Source organism: Bufo gargarizans, chromosome 1 (assembly GCF_014858855.1).
Source record: "Bufo gargarizans isolate SCDJY-AF-19 chromosome 1, ASM1485885v1, whole genome shotgun sequence".
Classification (NCBI taxonomy): Eukaryota; Metazoa; Chordata; class Amphibia; order Anura; family Bufonidae; genus Bufo; species Bufo gargarizans.
Genome location: NC_058080.1, coordinates 198,477,066 through 198,495,618, shown reverse-complemented (window position 1 = coordinate 198,495,618; position 18,553 = coordinate 198,477,066). Strand labels below are relative to the sequence as shown.

The 18,553-nt window shown below is 40.7% G+C and overlaps 1 protein-coding gene across 1 annotated transcript in view; it reads right to left on the bottom strand.

Moving 5' to 3' along the window:
- SLC7A11 (solute carrier family 7 member 11) overlaps positions 1 to 18,553 on the bottom strand; it is a 221,657-nt gene that overhangs the window by 169,754 nt on the left and 33,350 nt on the right. Inside the window, exon 2 of the mRNA XM_044277144.1 lies at positions 5,318 to 5,444. Within this exon, the coding sequence (XP_044133079.1) occupies positions 5,318 to 5,444 (127 nt within the window). The remainder of the gene's footprint in view (positions 1 to 5,317; positions 5,445 to 18,553) is intronic.

The following is an 18,553-nucleotide window of genomic DNA, read 5'->3' as shown; positions in this document are numbered from 1 at the left end:
ATCAACACGTATAATTTGAACATCTTGTAATATTACATCTTGTAATATTGCAAACTTATGTTTTTGTTTTTTGTTTTGTTTTTTCCATAAAACTAGTCATTGCACACCACACATTTTCCGATATAAAATACCATATACAACCCAGGAACTGGTGTAATGTTGTTTATTATGGCTGCATCACCTATTAGGTGACGCGACCCCAGAAACAAGAGGGGGCTAAGGTAAAATGAGAGCTTCTATTGTGGAAGTGCTCATCTCTCTCTATTCAACTATATCACCATCCTTACGTAGAAAAATCCTATCCTTGTTCACAAACGGGCAAGAATAGGACCTGTTATATCACGGGTCCACATCCGATCCCCAAAAATTGGGAATTGAATGTAGAAAGAAACTATAGCTGTGCGCATGAGCTCTAATTTCCAATGCAGTTAAGACTAATTAGGCCACTAATAAGCATGTGCTTGTGTATAAAAGTGGTGGTACCACTCATATTGCTTATGAGCAGATCATTTTCAGACTATATTTGTGATCACTGAAGAAAAGGGAACTTGTTGAAAGTGCATTGAGCAGATTTTATAGTAGAATCTACTTTCCATCTTAAATAGTGGAATTACCTACTGGCATAAAACTGGAAAAATAGCTGAAAATACTGGTTCAGATTATAGTCAAGAAAATGCAGCAATTATAGAGAGCTCAAACATCTTCTAAAATGATGGATAATAAGGAAAGATGTTTCATTTTTTTAAACAGCTTTTTACTCTGTAATCTTCCATCTCTCAAAGGAAGTCACTAGTATAATACCATACACAGATCTGAATGCACCAATTTCTATATTATCAAAAACACAAGAGATCTTAAAACCTATGCTTATTGTATATGCATGCAATTAGCTATTGTCCATTACAAAGCGTTGGTACAGAGACCACACACTAGCAATCTAATGTTAGTTTCCTACCCATAGATACATGTCACTTTTTACTTCCATCAAATGTATGAAATCAATCACAATGGCATCTATCTATCTATCTATCTATCTGTCTATCTGTCCATCCATCTATCATCTACTGTCTATCATCTTTCTAATCTATCTATCTATCTATCCATTTAGTGTCGGACTAGGGTACCTAGGGCCCACCAGTAAAATTTATTTTGGCGGCCCACCGTACAGATACATTCAAATATAATAAATAATCTAACATGTTTTTTATATGAACATAGGCTGGTTGAGGTGCTGTACATTGAATACATGTATGTAGTGCAGTAAGTCTACTGTGCTATGTACCACTTGTGCAGGGGGTGGGAGACTAGAGGTCCACCGGTGGATTCCCCTGTACCCCTGTGGGCCAGTTTGAGCCTCTATCTCTCTATCTATCTATCCATATCTATCAATCTACTATCTATGAACTTTCTAATACATCTATCTATCTATCTATCTATTGTAATCATTCAATGGGTGAGCTCATAGATGGCAGGTATGTGTCACTGAGAAAGCTGCTTTCAGTGATGTAAATCCTGGAGGTAAGTTGCGACCAGTGATGTTAGATCACTGAGTTTGTGGTAGCTGGAGTTTGGGTCTGGGATTTAGGAGTGACTGAAGAGTTTGGGTGGGAGGGTCACTCCCATACTCCGTCTCGGATGTTACCACCTCACACAGGTGGGAAGCTCATTTAAAAGACGTGTAGTGTGTGTGTGTGTTGGTCTGGGAGGAAGACTTATCAAAACAAACCTCTATGCAGAGAGGAATCGCTAGGCAAGCGTCTACAAGCTGGTGAGAAGACTGTATCACAGTTTTTTTGTTGTTATTTCAATGAACTGTTGTTTTGATTGCAGAGGCAAGCCTGTGCCGTTTTGCCGTGTGCCCAATAAACCCTGAAAAAAAGACTGAATGGTCCCGTCTCACACTATCTATCTATCTATTCTATCATCTACGATCTATCATCTATCTATCTATGTCACAGACGTACCAAGACATACGGACATTCCCGCAACAGGTGGCAGGAGATCTGTGAGACTGGCAACATGTGGTTTGATCTGACATGTTTTCCTTTTTGGATCAAATTACGTCTGTGTTGTTTCTGGTGCTTGCCACACCTTCCTTCCCCATGTGTGGCTATTGTGGTCATTTAACCTTCTTTATTTTTAGTTTTTTTTCCCACTATACTATGCTGTTTATAGATCGATCTACGGTATCTAAAAGAGTCCAAAGTATGTGAACAGCAGAAACAAAAGTATTGAACTTGGGTGCCAGCGGCTGATGGAGCAATCTTCCTCCAAAACTATAAAAAACTAAATGTCCACGGCACATAATTGAGTAAAAAAGTGTAAATTTATTCACCAATTTTCGGTCCACACACTGGAACCTTTCTCAAGCAGTGCCGTGGACATTTAGCTTTTTATCTATCTATCTATCGTCTATCTATTTATCTATTTATCCATATATATCTATCCATATCTATCTATCTATCTATTGTCTGTCTGTCCATCTATCTATCTGTCTATGTATCTATCGATCTATCTATCTATCTAGCCATCTATCGTCTATCTATCGTCTATCTATTTATCTATTTATCCATATATATATATATCCATATCTATCTATCTATCTATTGTCTGTCTGTCCATCTATCTGTCTATGTATCTATCTATCTATCTATCTATCTATCTAGCCATCTATCGTCTATCTATCGTCTATCTATTTATCTATTTATCCATATATATATATATATATATATATATATCCATATCTATCTATCTATCTATCTGTCTGTCCATCTATCTATCTGTCTATGTATCTATCTATTTATCCATATCTATATATTTTTCTGTCTATCGATAAAAAGAAAAAGTCTGCGACACTTCCATATGATGAAAATATGTGTAGTCCTTTATTCACCCATGCAATGTTTCCATCAACTTCAGTTCTCAAGCTGTCCCAGTAAGTGGACTTGAGAACGGTCCCAGTAAGTGAACTGGAACGTTGCATGGGTGAATAAAGGAGTACACATTTTTTCATCATATGGAATTCCAGCGGTCTTTTTCTATTTATTTATCTTTGATGTTTGGCTACAACTCATCTGCTGGTACTCCGTTTTCTTTGTTACTGATAGTGCTGCGCTGATCTACGTTGTTAAATCTATCTATCTATCTTTTATTCTATCATCTAAGATCTATCCTCTATCTATCTATCTATCTATCTATCTGTCCGTCTATCTGTCTCTCTATCTATCTATCTATCTATCTATGTCTATGGGCAGCTTCAGGGGTATCTATTATTTGATTTTGAGAATAGTGGAAGGGTTTGAGGTTATCTTCATACTGTTTTTTAATAGTAGGACATATTGGGGTAGATTTATCTAAACTGGTGTAAAGAGTGGCTTAGTTGCCCATGGCTTAGTTGACACTTGTCATTTTTCTGAGCTCCATTGGAAAATGAAAGGTGGCAGCTGATTGGTTGCTATGAGCAGCTAAGGGTCGGTTCACAATACGTTTTTCCCATCCTTTTAACATATACAAAAATGTATACGTTAAATGCATGCCATACAGTGGCATCCATTCACCCAACAGTTCCATTGTAAAAAAAAGACGTGTATATATATATATATATATATATATATATATCATTTTTTTTAACGGACTGTGCACGATAGAAGAACGTGGTGTCATAACGTCAAATGGTGGCATAAAACCTGATGTGAACCCACCCTAAGCCAGTTTTCCTTTATACCAGTTTTGATAAATCTCCCCAATAATTAATTATTCTATGTTGGCATCTGGCATATTTAAATTGAGGAAATTACTGTATATTTGGACATTTTATTATACTCAAACCAAGTACAAAAACTTTTTTTCTATTTTTCAGCTTATGTATTTGTTTAGGATTCTTGATTATTATCAACCCATATTTTGAGCATTCAAATTATGTATAACCAAGAACTACGGGCAAGTAAACCATCCTATTACCACAATCACCTATATTAGTGGTGCACATAAGGGTTATAGTCTCCTCCATGTGTGTAAATTACCTGATCTTCTTATTTTTCTCATTGGTGGCTTATTGCAGTTTCAGGTGATTCTGTTCTTGCTGTCAGGGAAATCTTACACAGGATCCAGTGTATGGATAGAGCAGCAGCCTTAGCCACTGATAAGACTAACAGTATGTTGTAGCCTACCTTCCAATTCCATCACAGCTTAAATAGTTAAGTAGAAGTCCAGCAGTTGGTTTCAGCAGAGGAACAATGAAACACCAAAAACACTTCCCCATACAATAATTACGCAGGAACAGACTGGCGTAGTTTACCATACCCACATCCCTATTACCTATAAATGGATCTGCCTGAGATCCAGCTGGTTTTGGGCATAAATGCCGGTACAGTCAGGACAAAAAGTACCGCATGCAGGCCATTTTGTCAGTCTTAAAGCTGGTATTTATGTCAGAAAACCAACACATCTCCATCAAATCCCATTAGAGTCAAAGAGCTTTTCTAGAATAGACTGCTGAGGTTCACAACACATATGTGAACACAGCCTTAGTTTCCTTAAAGAGAACCTGTGAAGTTTGAGCTGCAGGCAACATGATATAGAGCAGGAAGAGCTGAGCAGATTGAGATAGAATTTTGTGGGAAAAGATTCAGTAAAACTTGTTAATTTATACATTTATATTCCTGCTCATTCTGGGCATTGACGTCCAGGAGACGGTCCTATCAGTGATTGACAGCCTTCTCTCTATGACTGTGTATATAGAGATAGCTGTCATCACTGATAGGACTGCTTTCTGGACTTCAAAGGAGCAGCGATGTAATTGCATAAATTACAAGTTATACAGAATATTTTTCCATAAAACCATATATCTATCCGCTCAGCTCCTCCTGCTCTATAACCTGCTTCTTGTAGCTTACGTAGCATTTTCATGATGACAGGTTTCCTTTAATAGTGTTGCAGGGAGTAACTATAGGAGGAATAGGGGATGTTGTTGTTCCTGGTCCTGGTGCCTGAGTAGGTCCAGTGGGCACTTGGCCACATATTAAGACACTAATATTAAAAATATTAAATTCAGTTGAGGGGCCTGATACAGATTTTGTACATAGTCCTAGAGGCTTCAATTTACACCTTGGTGGAGCAGAGCTAAAAAAGTAGCAAAGCAAATAACACCATTGAAAGCAAGCAGGAAAGCATAACTCATTTTCGCATTACACTTTAACGAGTTCAATCCACTTGCTGTCTTGCTTTACAATCTGCCACCGGATCATAGAACCAAGTTCAAATGTACATTTTTATGAACAAACACTCATCTAAAGCAAACTGCACATACACTACTCACCGAATAACAAGCAGTTCTACCCACACCCGAACAAATGCAGGTAATGGACCAAAAGCTTCTAGGATGTATGTGTAGTGGCCGCCAGATTTCTTTATACATGTTCCAAGTTCTGCATAGCAAAGAGCACCTAGAGAACAAAACCACATGTTATTCCATCATGTACAGAGCTCAGTGCCTGATATTAGGCAACCAATGCATATATGAGATAATACAGACTAAAGCGTCCTATTGTAATTACAGTATATATTATATATTTTCAGACTGCCGGGAGAGAAACTGGCAAAACCTGATGGAAGTTTGCTTTAATTTAGCTCAACCAGAATAGGTTAAGAATACAGTGGCGTGCCCTGGAAGAAAGGGGGGGGGGGGGGGGCGGACGGTGCGGTCCTCTTTAGGTGCCGGCTCTCACGGGGGTGCCACTGCCAGGCCCAGAAGCAATGAGCACTTCTATCAATACAGATGGAAGCACTCATTACTTAAGCGCTAACGCCTACATACTGCGGCGGGGCATAGGAGCGGAGCGCATAGTTCCCTGCCCCACGGCCGATCACCACCATAGGCTTCAGGCCTAGTAGGCCTTAGGCCTATATGGTAGTAAAAATCCTGACACAGGTGCGCGCGATGACCTCATCTTGCGCCTGTGTCGAGACTCAGCAGCACAGAGCCGGGACTCTGCGAGCAAGCGCAGGTGAATATTCAGCTTTTAGCTTTATTTTTCTTTTTTCTTTTATGTGCCAACTTTGGGGGACATGAGGGGGGTGCACACAGGATGACATGTGGGGGGGGGGGAAATATGGTGGGATACTGTGTGTGGGAAAATTATTATGGGAGGGATTACTAAGTGGGGGCAATAATTATGTGGGGAGCAAATTACTATATGGGCAATGTGGGGAAAACTACTTTGTGGGGGGCAGTGTGAGGGAAACTACTGTGGGGGCAGTGTGGGGGAAATTACTGTTGGGGTAGTGTGGAGGAAATTACTGTATGAGTACAGTGTGGTGGAAACTACTGTGTGGGGGCAGTGTGGGGGAAATTACTGTGTGGGGGCAGTATGGGGGGAAATTACTGTATGAGTACAGTGTGGTGGAAACTACTGTGTGGGGGCAGTGTGGGGGAAATTACTGTGTGGGGGCAGTATGGGGGGAAATTACTGTGTGGGGGCATTGTGGGGGAAATTACTGTGTGGGGGCATTGTGGGGGAAATTACTGTGTGGGGGCATTGTGGGGGAAATTACTATGTGGGGCAGTGTGGGGAAATCTACTGTGTGGGGCAAATTACTGTATGGGGGCAGTGTGGGGCAAATTACTGTGTGGGGGCAGTATGGGGGGAAATTACTGTATGGGGGCAGTGTGGGGGAAACTACTGTGTGGGGGCATTGTGGGGGAAATTACTATGTGGGGCAGTGTGGGGAAATCTACTGTGTGGGGCAAATTACTGTATGGGGGCAGTGTGGGGCAAATTACTGTGTGGGGGAAATGACTGTGTGGGGCAGTGTGTGGGCAGTGTGAGGGAAACTACTGTGTAGGGGAAATTACTGTATGGGGCAGTGTGGGGGAAATTACTGTGTGGGGGAAATTACTGTGTGGGGGAAAGTACTGTATGGGGGCAGTGTGGGGAAAATTACTGTGGAGGGGCAGTGTGGGGGAAATTACTGTGGAGGGGGGCAGTGTGGGGAAAATTTCTATATGGGGCAGCGTGGGGGGCCTTGCTATTTGCGAGGCACTGCAGGGGCAATTCTATTATATCTGGGGACACTTTGCAGGGATTATTGCTGGGAGCACAATATAGGGTGTTTTTATTACTGGGGGCACTCTAGGGGACATTATGGCTGCTGTGGAAACTATAGGGACATTTGGGGTAATTTATCAAACTAGTGTCAAGTAGTCATAGCAGCCAATCAGATTCCACCTTTCATTTTTGACAGCTCTTTTGGAAATCCAGTTCTACTTTACACCAGTTTGATAAATGACTACAATTATGTCTACTAGGGTCACTATTTTTTCAGCAGTATAGTACCTGGGGCATTGGGGGGCACAATAAATGACTCCAATTATGTCTACTAGGGTCACTATTTTTTCAGCAGTATAGTACCTGGGGCATTGGGGGACACAACAGGCAAAGTATTGGGGGTGACAGCAGCAGGATGGCACTGTGGGGACACCAGGATGGGGAGGTTGATGAAAAAATTTAGAAATCTAACGTGTCTGTGTTACAAACTCTGTAGAGACGAGATGTGGCTGAAAGAATTTGTTATGGCGGTCTAACGGAGGAGAAGAGGAAAGAGAAGGTCTACATGACAGGAGATGTCCCTGGATGTAAGAGGCATGTGGTCAAGTATTCGGGGGGTGCCAGAGAAAGGACCCGCCCCGGGTGCCAAACACCCTAGGCGCGCCACTTCATTTAAAGGGGTTATCCCATGACATTGTAAAAAATGAAAATGAGAAATCATAAAATACATGCATTGCATGCATTTTTCTAGCAAAGCTAGAACCAGCCCTGTACCTCACATGGATCCAGAGATCTCCCCATTTATTCCTCTGCTAGATTTATATCAAGCTGGCAGCTGAAGGGGAGTGTCTTTTCTGTTGGAGCTAAGGGGGCGTGTCTCATTCTCCCTATCACAGCTTTGGAGGCAGTTGAAGGATAAAACTGAGCATGTGCGGCCTTCTGAGTGAGCAGGACAAAGAAATAAGAAAAAAATGGTGGCGCTATACAGATAGATTTATTGAATAACTCACTGGCTATACAAAAAATGTAATTACATGCAATTACAAAAGTATTCACATCCAGGTGCTGGCTTTAAATGGACATAGAGATTTTTATTTTTGTCTCATCACATTCCGAGACAACCTTTTTTTTTATTTTTCTGTCGCTATATTCTATGCCACTATGTATTTTTCGCTGGTCAGTTTTATTTTTTAAAGGAGCCAATTTGACATATATTTCATTTTTTGGTTAATTGTTATTGTGATGCCTTTTTTTGAGCCAAAGCTAAATATGGATGTCGCCGAAAGAAATATAAACCCTTCCTTTATATTTCAAATTCCTTTTTTATCCACATTTGTCTTTGGCTCGAAAAATAATTGCACAAATCTTACAACCTCAAATTGACAGTCAGTCTATTCTGTCCTTCCATTGGCAGGGTATGATGGCAGACATATGGGCTTTTGTCAGGTCTATGACTGCCATGGTTGCCCAATGCCCATTGACATCCACAATTCAATTGGGTGACAGAGGGGTGAAGTAACGGGATGTCAGCTATATTACTTGCTGATTCCAGGTATGCTGTGGTGTAAATTGGGGATAGCATTTCAGATTTCTGGCTTATATATACTATATATACTAACAGCTGTGGCATATGAGGCACCGCATAATTAATACTATTAGAATACATGTTCACAGCACATATTAGTGACTGTAAAAATGTTGATAAAACCACAGGGGAGAATGAACGTTGTATCTATGATTGCCAGCTTTTCTGAATGACACCTACGATGAAAGCCAGATATTACAGCTATTATGTAAAAGCTATTTACACCTTCACAATATTTTTTTATTACGCTAATGGCTCCAAAATGGAAAATAAAGCCTCTTTTCAGAAAGTTTGAATTTCAAATCTCCTACTGTCTACTGCTCCTATGCATACCTAGATGTTTCCATGGTAACAGTCAAATAACAAAGTTTTCTGATCCTACATGTAACCTATCAATTTTAGGTAAGTGTGAATAAGAGGGGAGACAAAAAATCCCATTAAATAAATTAAATGTGATGGACTTTATCATGTAGGGAAAGTTAATGCAAGGCACTTACTAATGTATTGTGATTGTCCATAGTTACAAATTAATTCATCCAAATCACTATAAATCAGGAATACTCTGCCTTAGCATGCGGCCACACAGAGCATTGCCGCATGCTAAGGGTTGCGGCCATGCTGCGGTAAAAACCCGCCAATTAGCCAGCAAATTATTGCTGTTCTGGCCTATAATCCCCTGCAGGTTGTTTGACAGTAAACAGTGAATAGTAACAGCTGGGAGCCCTCCTTCTGCCATCTGCTTTTCCTCCTTTTCCAAATCATCTAATATCCTGGATTGTCTGGCTGCACAGCATTATGGATGATCTTGCGCTCTCTTCTTACTTTCACTTCGTAACACATGCAGCTACCATTTTAGGAAACACTGATTTGTTTCCACGAAGAACAAAGAAATTTGGATTTGTTGCAAATCAAACTTTTCCTAAACATCAGACAGAATTGCACTTGACATGCTTGACTTCGCTCAGCACTAATTACGACCGCCCTTCCATCCAGCAGCAAGGGCCGTGCTTGCACACTATCGGAAAAAGTACTGGCCTATTCTCACTCCTGCAGCCCTGGTCACCAGAGAGGCCACTGCTTTTTTCCTATAGTGTGCAAGGATAGCGTTTGCTGGATTGCAGGGTGGTCATAACCATGAAAACAACCAGCAAAGGAGGCAATATGTATAATAACAATACATTAGTAAGTGCCTTGTATTAACTTTCTCTACATGATAAATGCCATTTGCTGAAGTGAGACAAACTTTTTAATAAATACAGCGCTGACATATTAAACTTAGATAATATGTGCATGATATGTGATTCATCAGTATGCGAGGAAAGGTTTATCATACACTGGAAATGTCATTGAGTTTAACAAGACATATTGATGTCAGGTTGTGCTGAAATGCAACCCTACTACACCGATGCCAGGAGGTTGCACAATATCAATGACACAATTAATTGTGTTCTGGGAACACTGCTTCCATAATGAGAGACATAATGGCATCACAGTTTGTACACAGGTTGCTCAGAATGGGTGTTGCAAACAGAAACGCGTCAGTACTCAGTAGTAAAAATACTTTCCAGGTTTCATAACCACAATGGCGACACATTTAAGGAAGTTGTGGTAGAATCAGGAAGATTTAGAAGCGACCACAATATGGTCTGCTGCACAAACAGTAAAAAGCAGACAAGGCTTCATTCCCACAGTATATGCATTTTGGAAGTACAAGTCAAGGTCTGCCAGGTCTTAATTCATTTGTGCAGGATTTATTGTGTATCACTGATGTTATTTTTATTAGGTTTAGGTTGGAGTTTAGCAGTTTACTGTATGCTTCTGTCTACAGTTGCTTAATGGACTTTCTTTTCCATAGATGTAAATATTAGTGTTGATCAAGGACCAAAGTAGAGCACCAAAGTGCTTGGGTGCTCGAGTAGAACACTTCACAATGCTTGGAGTTACTCCTCCTAGTGGTTGTGTGTTGCTACTGCCCATTTCCCAGATAACTTCAGAACCAAATACCAAAGTGCTGTACAATATACTGCCCCAGCACAACCAAATACCACAGTACCATAGAATATACTGCTCCAGCCTAACCAAATACCACAGTGCCATACAATATACTGCCCTAGCATAACCAAATACTATTGTACTATACAATATACTGCTCCAGCCTAACCAAATACCACAGTGCCATACAATATACTGCCCTAGCATAACCAAATACTACTCTACTATACAATATACTGCTCCAGCCTAACCAAATACCACAGTGCCATACAATATACTGTCCTAGCATAACCAAATACTACTGTACTATACAATATACTGCCCCAGCACAACCAAATACCACAGTACCATAGAATATACTGCTCCAGCCTAACCAAATACCACAGTGCCATACAATATACTGCCCTAGCATAACCAAATACTACTGTACTATACAATATACTGCTCCAGCATAAACAAATACTACTGTACTATACAATATACTGCTCCAGCATAACCAAATACTACTGTAATATACGGTATACTGCTCTAGCCTAACCAAATACTACTGTACTATACAATATACTGCTCCAGCATAACTAAATACTACTGTACTATACAATATACTGCTCCAGCATAACCAAATACCACAGTGCCATAACATAGACTGCCCTAGCATAACAAAATACTACTGTACCATACAATATACTGCTCCAGCATAACCAAATACTACTGTACCATACAATATACTGCTCCAGCATAACCAAATACCACAGTACCTATACAATATGCTGCCCCAGCATAACCAAAAAATCACAGTACCATACAATATACTTCCTCAGCATAACCAAATACCACACTACCATTCAATATACTGCCCCAGCAGAACTTCTCAAGAGATGGGGGGAACGGGTGGACCACTGAGCATCGGCCCTCTGTGAATTTTCCCTGTATGGTCTATGGCCAGCCCCCCCCCCCCTCCCTCCCTCCCTCCCTCCCAATTGGTCATTTTCTGATAGCACATTGAATTTAATGTCAATGTAGCTTTATCTGTGGAGCTGTGGGTTGGAAGCATAAACTACACTGTGAGATTCTTTGCAATATATGAAAATATTGAGGCGAGGGAAGCCTTTACATGCAGAATTATGACTTATATCATAAACTATAAACCCTTTAGGGTGGAAGCTGCATTGTGCATTGTCATGCTATGTTAGCATTTGCAGCAGTTTCGGTTTACTGTTTTATAAAGATCACGGTGCATGATTCACAGACTTGCGACTATATGAAACACCTTAAGCTACAGTATGCCTTGACTTGAAATGCACCTCTTCACCATTTTGGTCAAGTAATCACATAGAAAGATGCCTGTACTATCAAAAATATTCCATCTTCTTCAATTATAGAACTAAGCCCTTTTTTGTTTCAGAATGTCCCCGCTGGGTGCATTTTACTGAGAGTTCTGCTATACAATTTTAATGCTCAATAAGAAGATTTATATCCCAGGAAAATCCCATGATTTAGGTGAATGAATCTTGCAACATCTAGAAACTGCGCTGCGGTAGTCTGACAGCACTGGGTGATTAAATAGTTTGTTATACATTTGTTTCATAAGGTGTGATAAAGTAATAATGAGCTATGAATATTAGAAGATCGCAACACTTTGATATATTGTAATGCCAGCTGATGATTTATTTTTTAAAGAAATCACCCACTTTAATATTAGCTATCTAATTTGGAGGATATAGAAATACTGTGCTGGTTAACCCCTTAAAGACCCTGGGATTTTCCATTTTTGCGTTTTCATTTTTCACTCCCCGCCTTCCCATAGCCTTAACTTTTTAATTTTTCCATTCACATTTTTGCAGGACAAGTTGTACTTTCTAATGGCACCATTTACAGTTGCATACAATGTAGTAGGGAGCGTGAAAAAAAATCCAAATGGGTAGAATTGGGAAAAAAAACGCAATCCTGAAGTTTTGGGGTTTTTTTACACGGTAAAATTGACCTGTTATCTTTATTCTCCAGGTCAGTACAGTTCCAACGATACCACACTTTTTTCTTGCGTTTTAATACTGAAAAAATAAATAAACCTTTAAAGGATATATTTTTTTTTCATAACCATATTCTGATCATTATAACTTTTTTGTAGCTATGTGTACGGTGCTGTGTGGGGGCTCATTATTTGCGGGACAATCTGTTCTTTTTAGTGATACCAATTTTAAGTGTGCGCAACTTTTTGATCACTTTTTATTAAAAAATTCTTGGGTAGTTGAAGTGACAAAAAATGGCAAATTGGCTGTTTTTACTTTTTTTCCTGCTATGCCATTTTCTATATGCCTTAAATATTTTTTATATTTTATCAGCATGGGCATTTTTGCATGTGGCGATGCCCATTATGTTTATATTTTTATTGCTTAAGTATTTTTATTTTAAGGAAAGGGGGGTGATTTGAACTTTTTTTGTATTTTTAAAAACTTTTTTTTATATTTTTTTAAGTCACCTTGGGTGACAATAACTGGCAATCATTTGATTGCCCATAGAATTCAGTGATGGCTAAATAGCCATCATTGAATCCTAATTTGCACTATATCAATACAAGGCTGCCACCTAGTGGCCTGTATTGATATATACATCTAATTGACTCTGAAGCCGGCTTGAGGCTTCGGTCAATTAGTGCAAGGTAACAGATTACCCAATCTCAGCCGGGGAAAGCTATTACCGGACCGGAAGCGTGCAACTTCTGGTTCCAGTCTGCGCAGATGCCGTGGTCACATTTGACAAAGGCATCTGAAAGGTAAGATATATGTGATCAGCCTTATGTCTGATTGCATACATGTGCCGCGGGTATTTTAAATAGCAGAGACCCTGCGGCTAAGGCTCCCACTGCACTTGCGAGCGGGCGCCATGTTTAGGGATCAGACCCATGACGTACAGCTACTTCATGGGTCCTTAAAGAGTTAAAGTCCACATCGAGCAAAATGTGTGTAAAGGCAGGGTGTCACAAGATAAAGTCCCCATTATTCACATTAGAGATGAGCGAACCATTTCCTAACAAACTGGGTTTGGTACAAACTTCCCAAAAATTTGCCAGCAAGACGAACCCAAAGCTTTTCAGGTTAGCTTTGAACTAATCCAGTATAACGGCACACAGAGCCATTTTATTGTACATGTCAGGAGGAAAAATCATGAGGGAGCAAGAAGAAGGATGCATACATGACCCTGAGAGGAAGTGGAGGGAGGGCTTGCCCTGATTGGCTCCCAGGCCAACAAACAGACAGCCTGGATGAGCCAATCAGTGCTGCAGCAGGCAAGGAGGTGCCCTTGCAGAACAACTATAACATCATTTTGTGTTGGGCTGTCAATGAGGTTGGAAGGATGTAGCAGAGTCTGGCAGAAAATGATCTTAGGGACAGTGTACAGTCACAATTAAGCTTCTATTCTAGTGTCAGGGATAGATTGGAAAGAAGAATTGTGAAGACGTAAGGGCGGGGAAAGCTTTCAGCCAAGGAGTTCAGAGATGAGGCTGGCTGTGTCTGGCGCAGGCAGTGCCTTCTAGCTACAGTTACTGTCTTATAATACAGCTGCTACAGAATTTCAAAAACAGCCACCTACAAGAATGAGTTTTCTCATTTAAACAGAAAGACAGATGTGTTTTTTTTTTTGTTTTTTTTACCTGAACTTTCTGTAGGCTTATTGCCAGCTTATTCCCAGTACTATTGCCTAGTAGTAGTCTGGTAGTGGGTGTCTTAGTTGGTAAATGCTGATTGTAGCAGTTCTGCTGTCTAACTTCTCAAGGCTTCACTTGAGGAAGTATAATGCTTGATCTCTCTGAGGAATCTTTTCCAGGACCAGAAGCTCTGACTTATGCTTACTCTCTACACTACATCCTCACAGGAACTCCACCTTTATGCAGGAAGCAGGACAAGACCATTCCTACCAAGAGGAGAGGAACCAGTGGTTAGCACTGTTCCTGGTTAACCCTTGCCATTAATATGTTACTGGTAGATAAGGCCATTTCTTACAATACAAAATATATAACATTATGTAAAACAGTACAAAACTATATATATAATTGTAGTACCCCTAGGTCTGGGGAGTATAGCATTATGCTACAGTACTGGCTGCTGAGCAATTATTGTACTTTTCTTCAGTGCATCATACCTATCAATGCTAAATGCGTTGTATTGTAGCAGAAACATTTTACGGCAATGGCAATAACACCATCTGCTGCTGAGCAATTTTTTCAGTGTATCATATCTGTTTTGTTTTTAAAGGTGTTGCCATTTTTCTAACAACAAAATTGAATGTTAATAACACTATACACAGAAATCAAAACACCCTATCTGCACAGTTGAAGTTTTGGTATGTGTTTGAGGGGGGGGGGGGGAATTAACTACAATACAATTATGCAACATGTGTTTTACAATACAGAAAGTACCGTTTTAAAGCTTTGAGTGAACTCTGTCATAGGGCATCTCTAGACAGTTTAAGTGTTGGTGTGGGGTGCAGAAATATCAGTACAAGTGTACAATGTGTGTTTTACAATACAGAGGGCACCGTTAATCTTTGAGTGAAAACACCTGAAATAGTAGACCAAAATCTGGGAAAGGCCATCCCCAGACAGTTCAAGTGTTGGTGCGGGGTGCAAAAATTGGACTACAACTGTACAATATGTGTTTTACTATCCAGGGGGTACCGTTTTAAATTTCTGAGTGAAAACACCTGAATCAGTAGTCTGAAATCTGTGACATGGCATCTCCAGACAGTTCAAGTGTTGGTGTGTGTGTGTGTGGAGGGGTGATTAACCGCAATACAAGTGTAGAACCATCCAGAGAGTATGTAATCTCATAGTAGGTTGACAACTTGTCTTTTAAAGTACAGAAAACTATTTTTCTTAATCTGTGTATTTGAACCATCAAGACATTAGGCCTAAATCTGTTATAGCTGTGCTAATAGCAGTGTCTTCACTGTGTTTCTACAAAAGGAAGGACAGTTGTGCCTCTGTCTTTAAGTTCCAGAAAACAGACTAGCAAACAGTTCCATACTTTGTGTAACTAAATACATTAGGCCAAATGTCTGGAATACAGAAAGGTTCCAAACAAAAGACCCATGGCCAGAATTAGTAGTAATAGTAGTGGTAGGCCATCGTTCTTCCTGGCTTCAGAAAGGTGCAACATTATCATTGAGGAGAAAGAGAATGAGATTGGGATTGAATGGCTCACTCCTCCTCTCCAAATAACTGACCAAATAACTGAAGTGTAAACTTGGCCTAACTCACATTCAGCACCGGCATCTTTATAGGTTGTGGTATTCCACCTTGTGACTGCATACAGCTCGGGTTTTGTTTACATTTATGTTTTTCACTGACTTGCGCTGTCCGCAATTTCTGTGGATAGCACATATACCTATTGATTTAAATGTTTTTGTTCACACATCAGTATTTTTTTACTGACTGTAGGTCAGTGAAAATTATTACAGAGACATGCACAACTTTGGTCTGTATTGCGGATCAAACACGCCCATTGAAGTCTATGTGTCCATTAAAAAAAAGAGACAGGAGATGCTTTGGACAGCTTTTTTCACGGATGTCAAATAGACACAGAAGTGTGAACAAGGCCTCAGTATGCCACTATCTACACAAGCGTTTCTCACTTTCAGCAAGCTGGCTGCCTCTGCTTCAGGCTACCATTCTGCTCTGGGTTTACTACTACTTCAGTTCTATCTGTGGTACACCAATTGTCAAGTTCCACTCTCACCTCTACTTGCTAGCTAACTACAATGCAGTTTGGCTGCATTGCCTCTCATTCTTATTATGGTACATGTATCTCACCACTGTGTACTGACAGTGAGGTCCTTTTAGGCACCTTCAATTATTATTTACTCAGAATGTGCTATACAGCATTGAGACACAATGGCATGATCATTCCACTGACTTCTGGCTCAGTCCAGCATTGCTGTGTATCAGCGCCAGGGCCTGATACTGGAGGCCTGGAGACTGGAGTGCTTATCATGCAGGTGAGCTGAGCACTCTGAAAGGGCCCAGCTTTAAGTACAGTGAAAATGCCGGGACCTGTTATATGTGAGCGCATTGGGCCCGACCCCCCACCGGGCCAGGTCGTTATGCCCCTGCAACCTTTTATACAAATATTGGTAGGCTTGGTTAATGTAACGGATCTCCTGGCACCCCGACTGGGTACCTTCATTGATGGATGCTCCTAGTGCTTCCCGAGGGCTCCAAGCACTCCACTTGACACTGTAAGCACTGGAGACCCCATGAACCGCCGCAGCTTGGTTGGGGTCTCGCTGTCTCCTACCCACCCTGGACCTACGACAAAGCTCCAGGCTCCAGTGGGTGAACCTCTGAGAGCGATGCAGAAACAAACTCTTAAAATAGCTCAGTGATTATAGCCAGAGGAATATACAGCGTATAGCATTTCCCAGTGTAGATGCAACCTCCCCCCCCCCCCACACACATGACATGAGGCTCTATGTTGAGAGTAAAACAGGATTACGAACAGCTCTTACAAGAGTTAGGGATTATACTCTGGGGATTATAATAATTATAGCAATCCCCAGAGTGTAGTTCTCCAATCCCCCAAACATGAGTCCAGACTTCATGAAGGATAGAACAGGACACTTTAATGGGGCAACAGGTCAGCCTTTTATGCAGGTCTTCCAGCAAGGGACACTCCCATGGGGGACCTTGTGGAAGACGGAGACAGTTTCTTACATAAACCAATCACATGCAGTTAAATAAAACACACGTGATACAATTAATAAACACAATGGGATAACATAATCACTCACAGGCAGACAACACCCACCTGTGATACAATTAACCAACACAATGGGATAACGTAATCACTCACAGGCAGAAACTACCCATTTTTCCCTTTGTACAATAATGAGCTGTGGGGGGAGGGGTCTCCATAGTTCTGGGTCCATAGTTCATTGGAAGGAGGCTAGTCCTCACGCAGACCCAGTGAGGTTCAGTCCGTCACAGTTAATATCATTCTTATGTGTATTGGGACCTTATTAGGGCTGTTTCACACTAGCAAGTCCATTGTAGGAATCACGCTCCGTGTGTGAGCATGATCCTCCATTCTGGACTTGCAGGAGCACATGGTATTATCATGATGCTTTGTGCCTTTGCTTTACCTTACTTCTACAGAATCATACTGATAGCTTTATGTCGGTATGATCCTGTAGAAGTGAGGTCATGCACAGGCACATAGCATTATAAATCAGTGTAATGCTGTGCACTCCTGGAAGTCCAGAATGGGGGATCACGCTCACACATGGAGCATGATTCCCGCAATGGACTCATTAGTGTTGTTATATACAGCCAGGTCCATAAATATTGGGACATCAACACAATTCTAACATTTTTGGCTCTATACACCACCACAATGGATTTGAAAAGAAACAAACAAGATGTGCTTTAACTGCAGATTGTCAGCTTTAATTTCAGGGTATTTACATCCAAATCAGGTGACCGGTGTAGGAGTTACAACAGTTTACATATGTGCCTCCTACTTGTTAAGGGACCAAAAGTAATGGTATAATAATAATAACAGAATAATAATGATAAATCAAACTTTCACTTTTTAATACTTGGTTGCAAATCCTTTGCAGTCAATTACAGCCTGAAGTCTGGAATGCATAGACATCACCAGACGCTGGGTTTCATCCCTGGTGATGCTCTGCCAGGCCTCTACTTCAATTGTCTTCAGTTCCTGCTTGTTCTTGGGGAATTTTCCCTTGAGTTTTGTCTTCAGCAAGTGAAATGCATGCTCAATCAGATTCAGGTCGGGTGATTGACTTGGCCATTGCATAACATTCCACTTATTTCCCTTAAAAAACTCTTTGGTTGCTTTTGCAGTATGCTTTGAGTCATTGTCCATCTGCACTGTAAAGTGTTATCCAATGAGTTCTGAAGCATTTGGCTGAA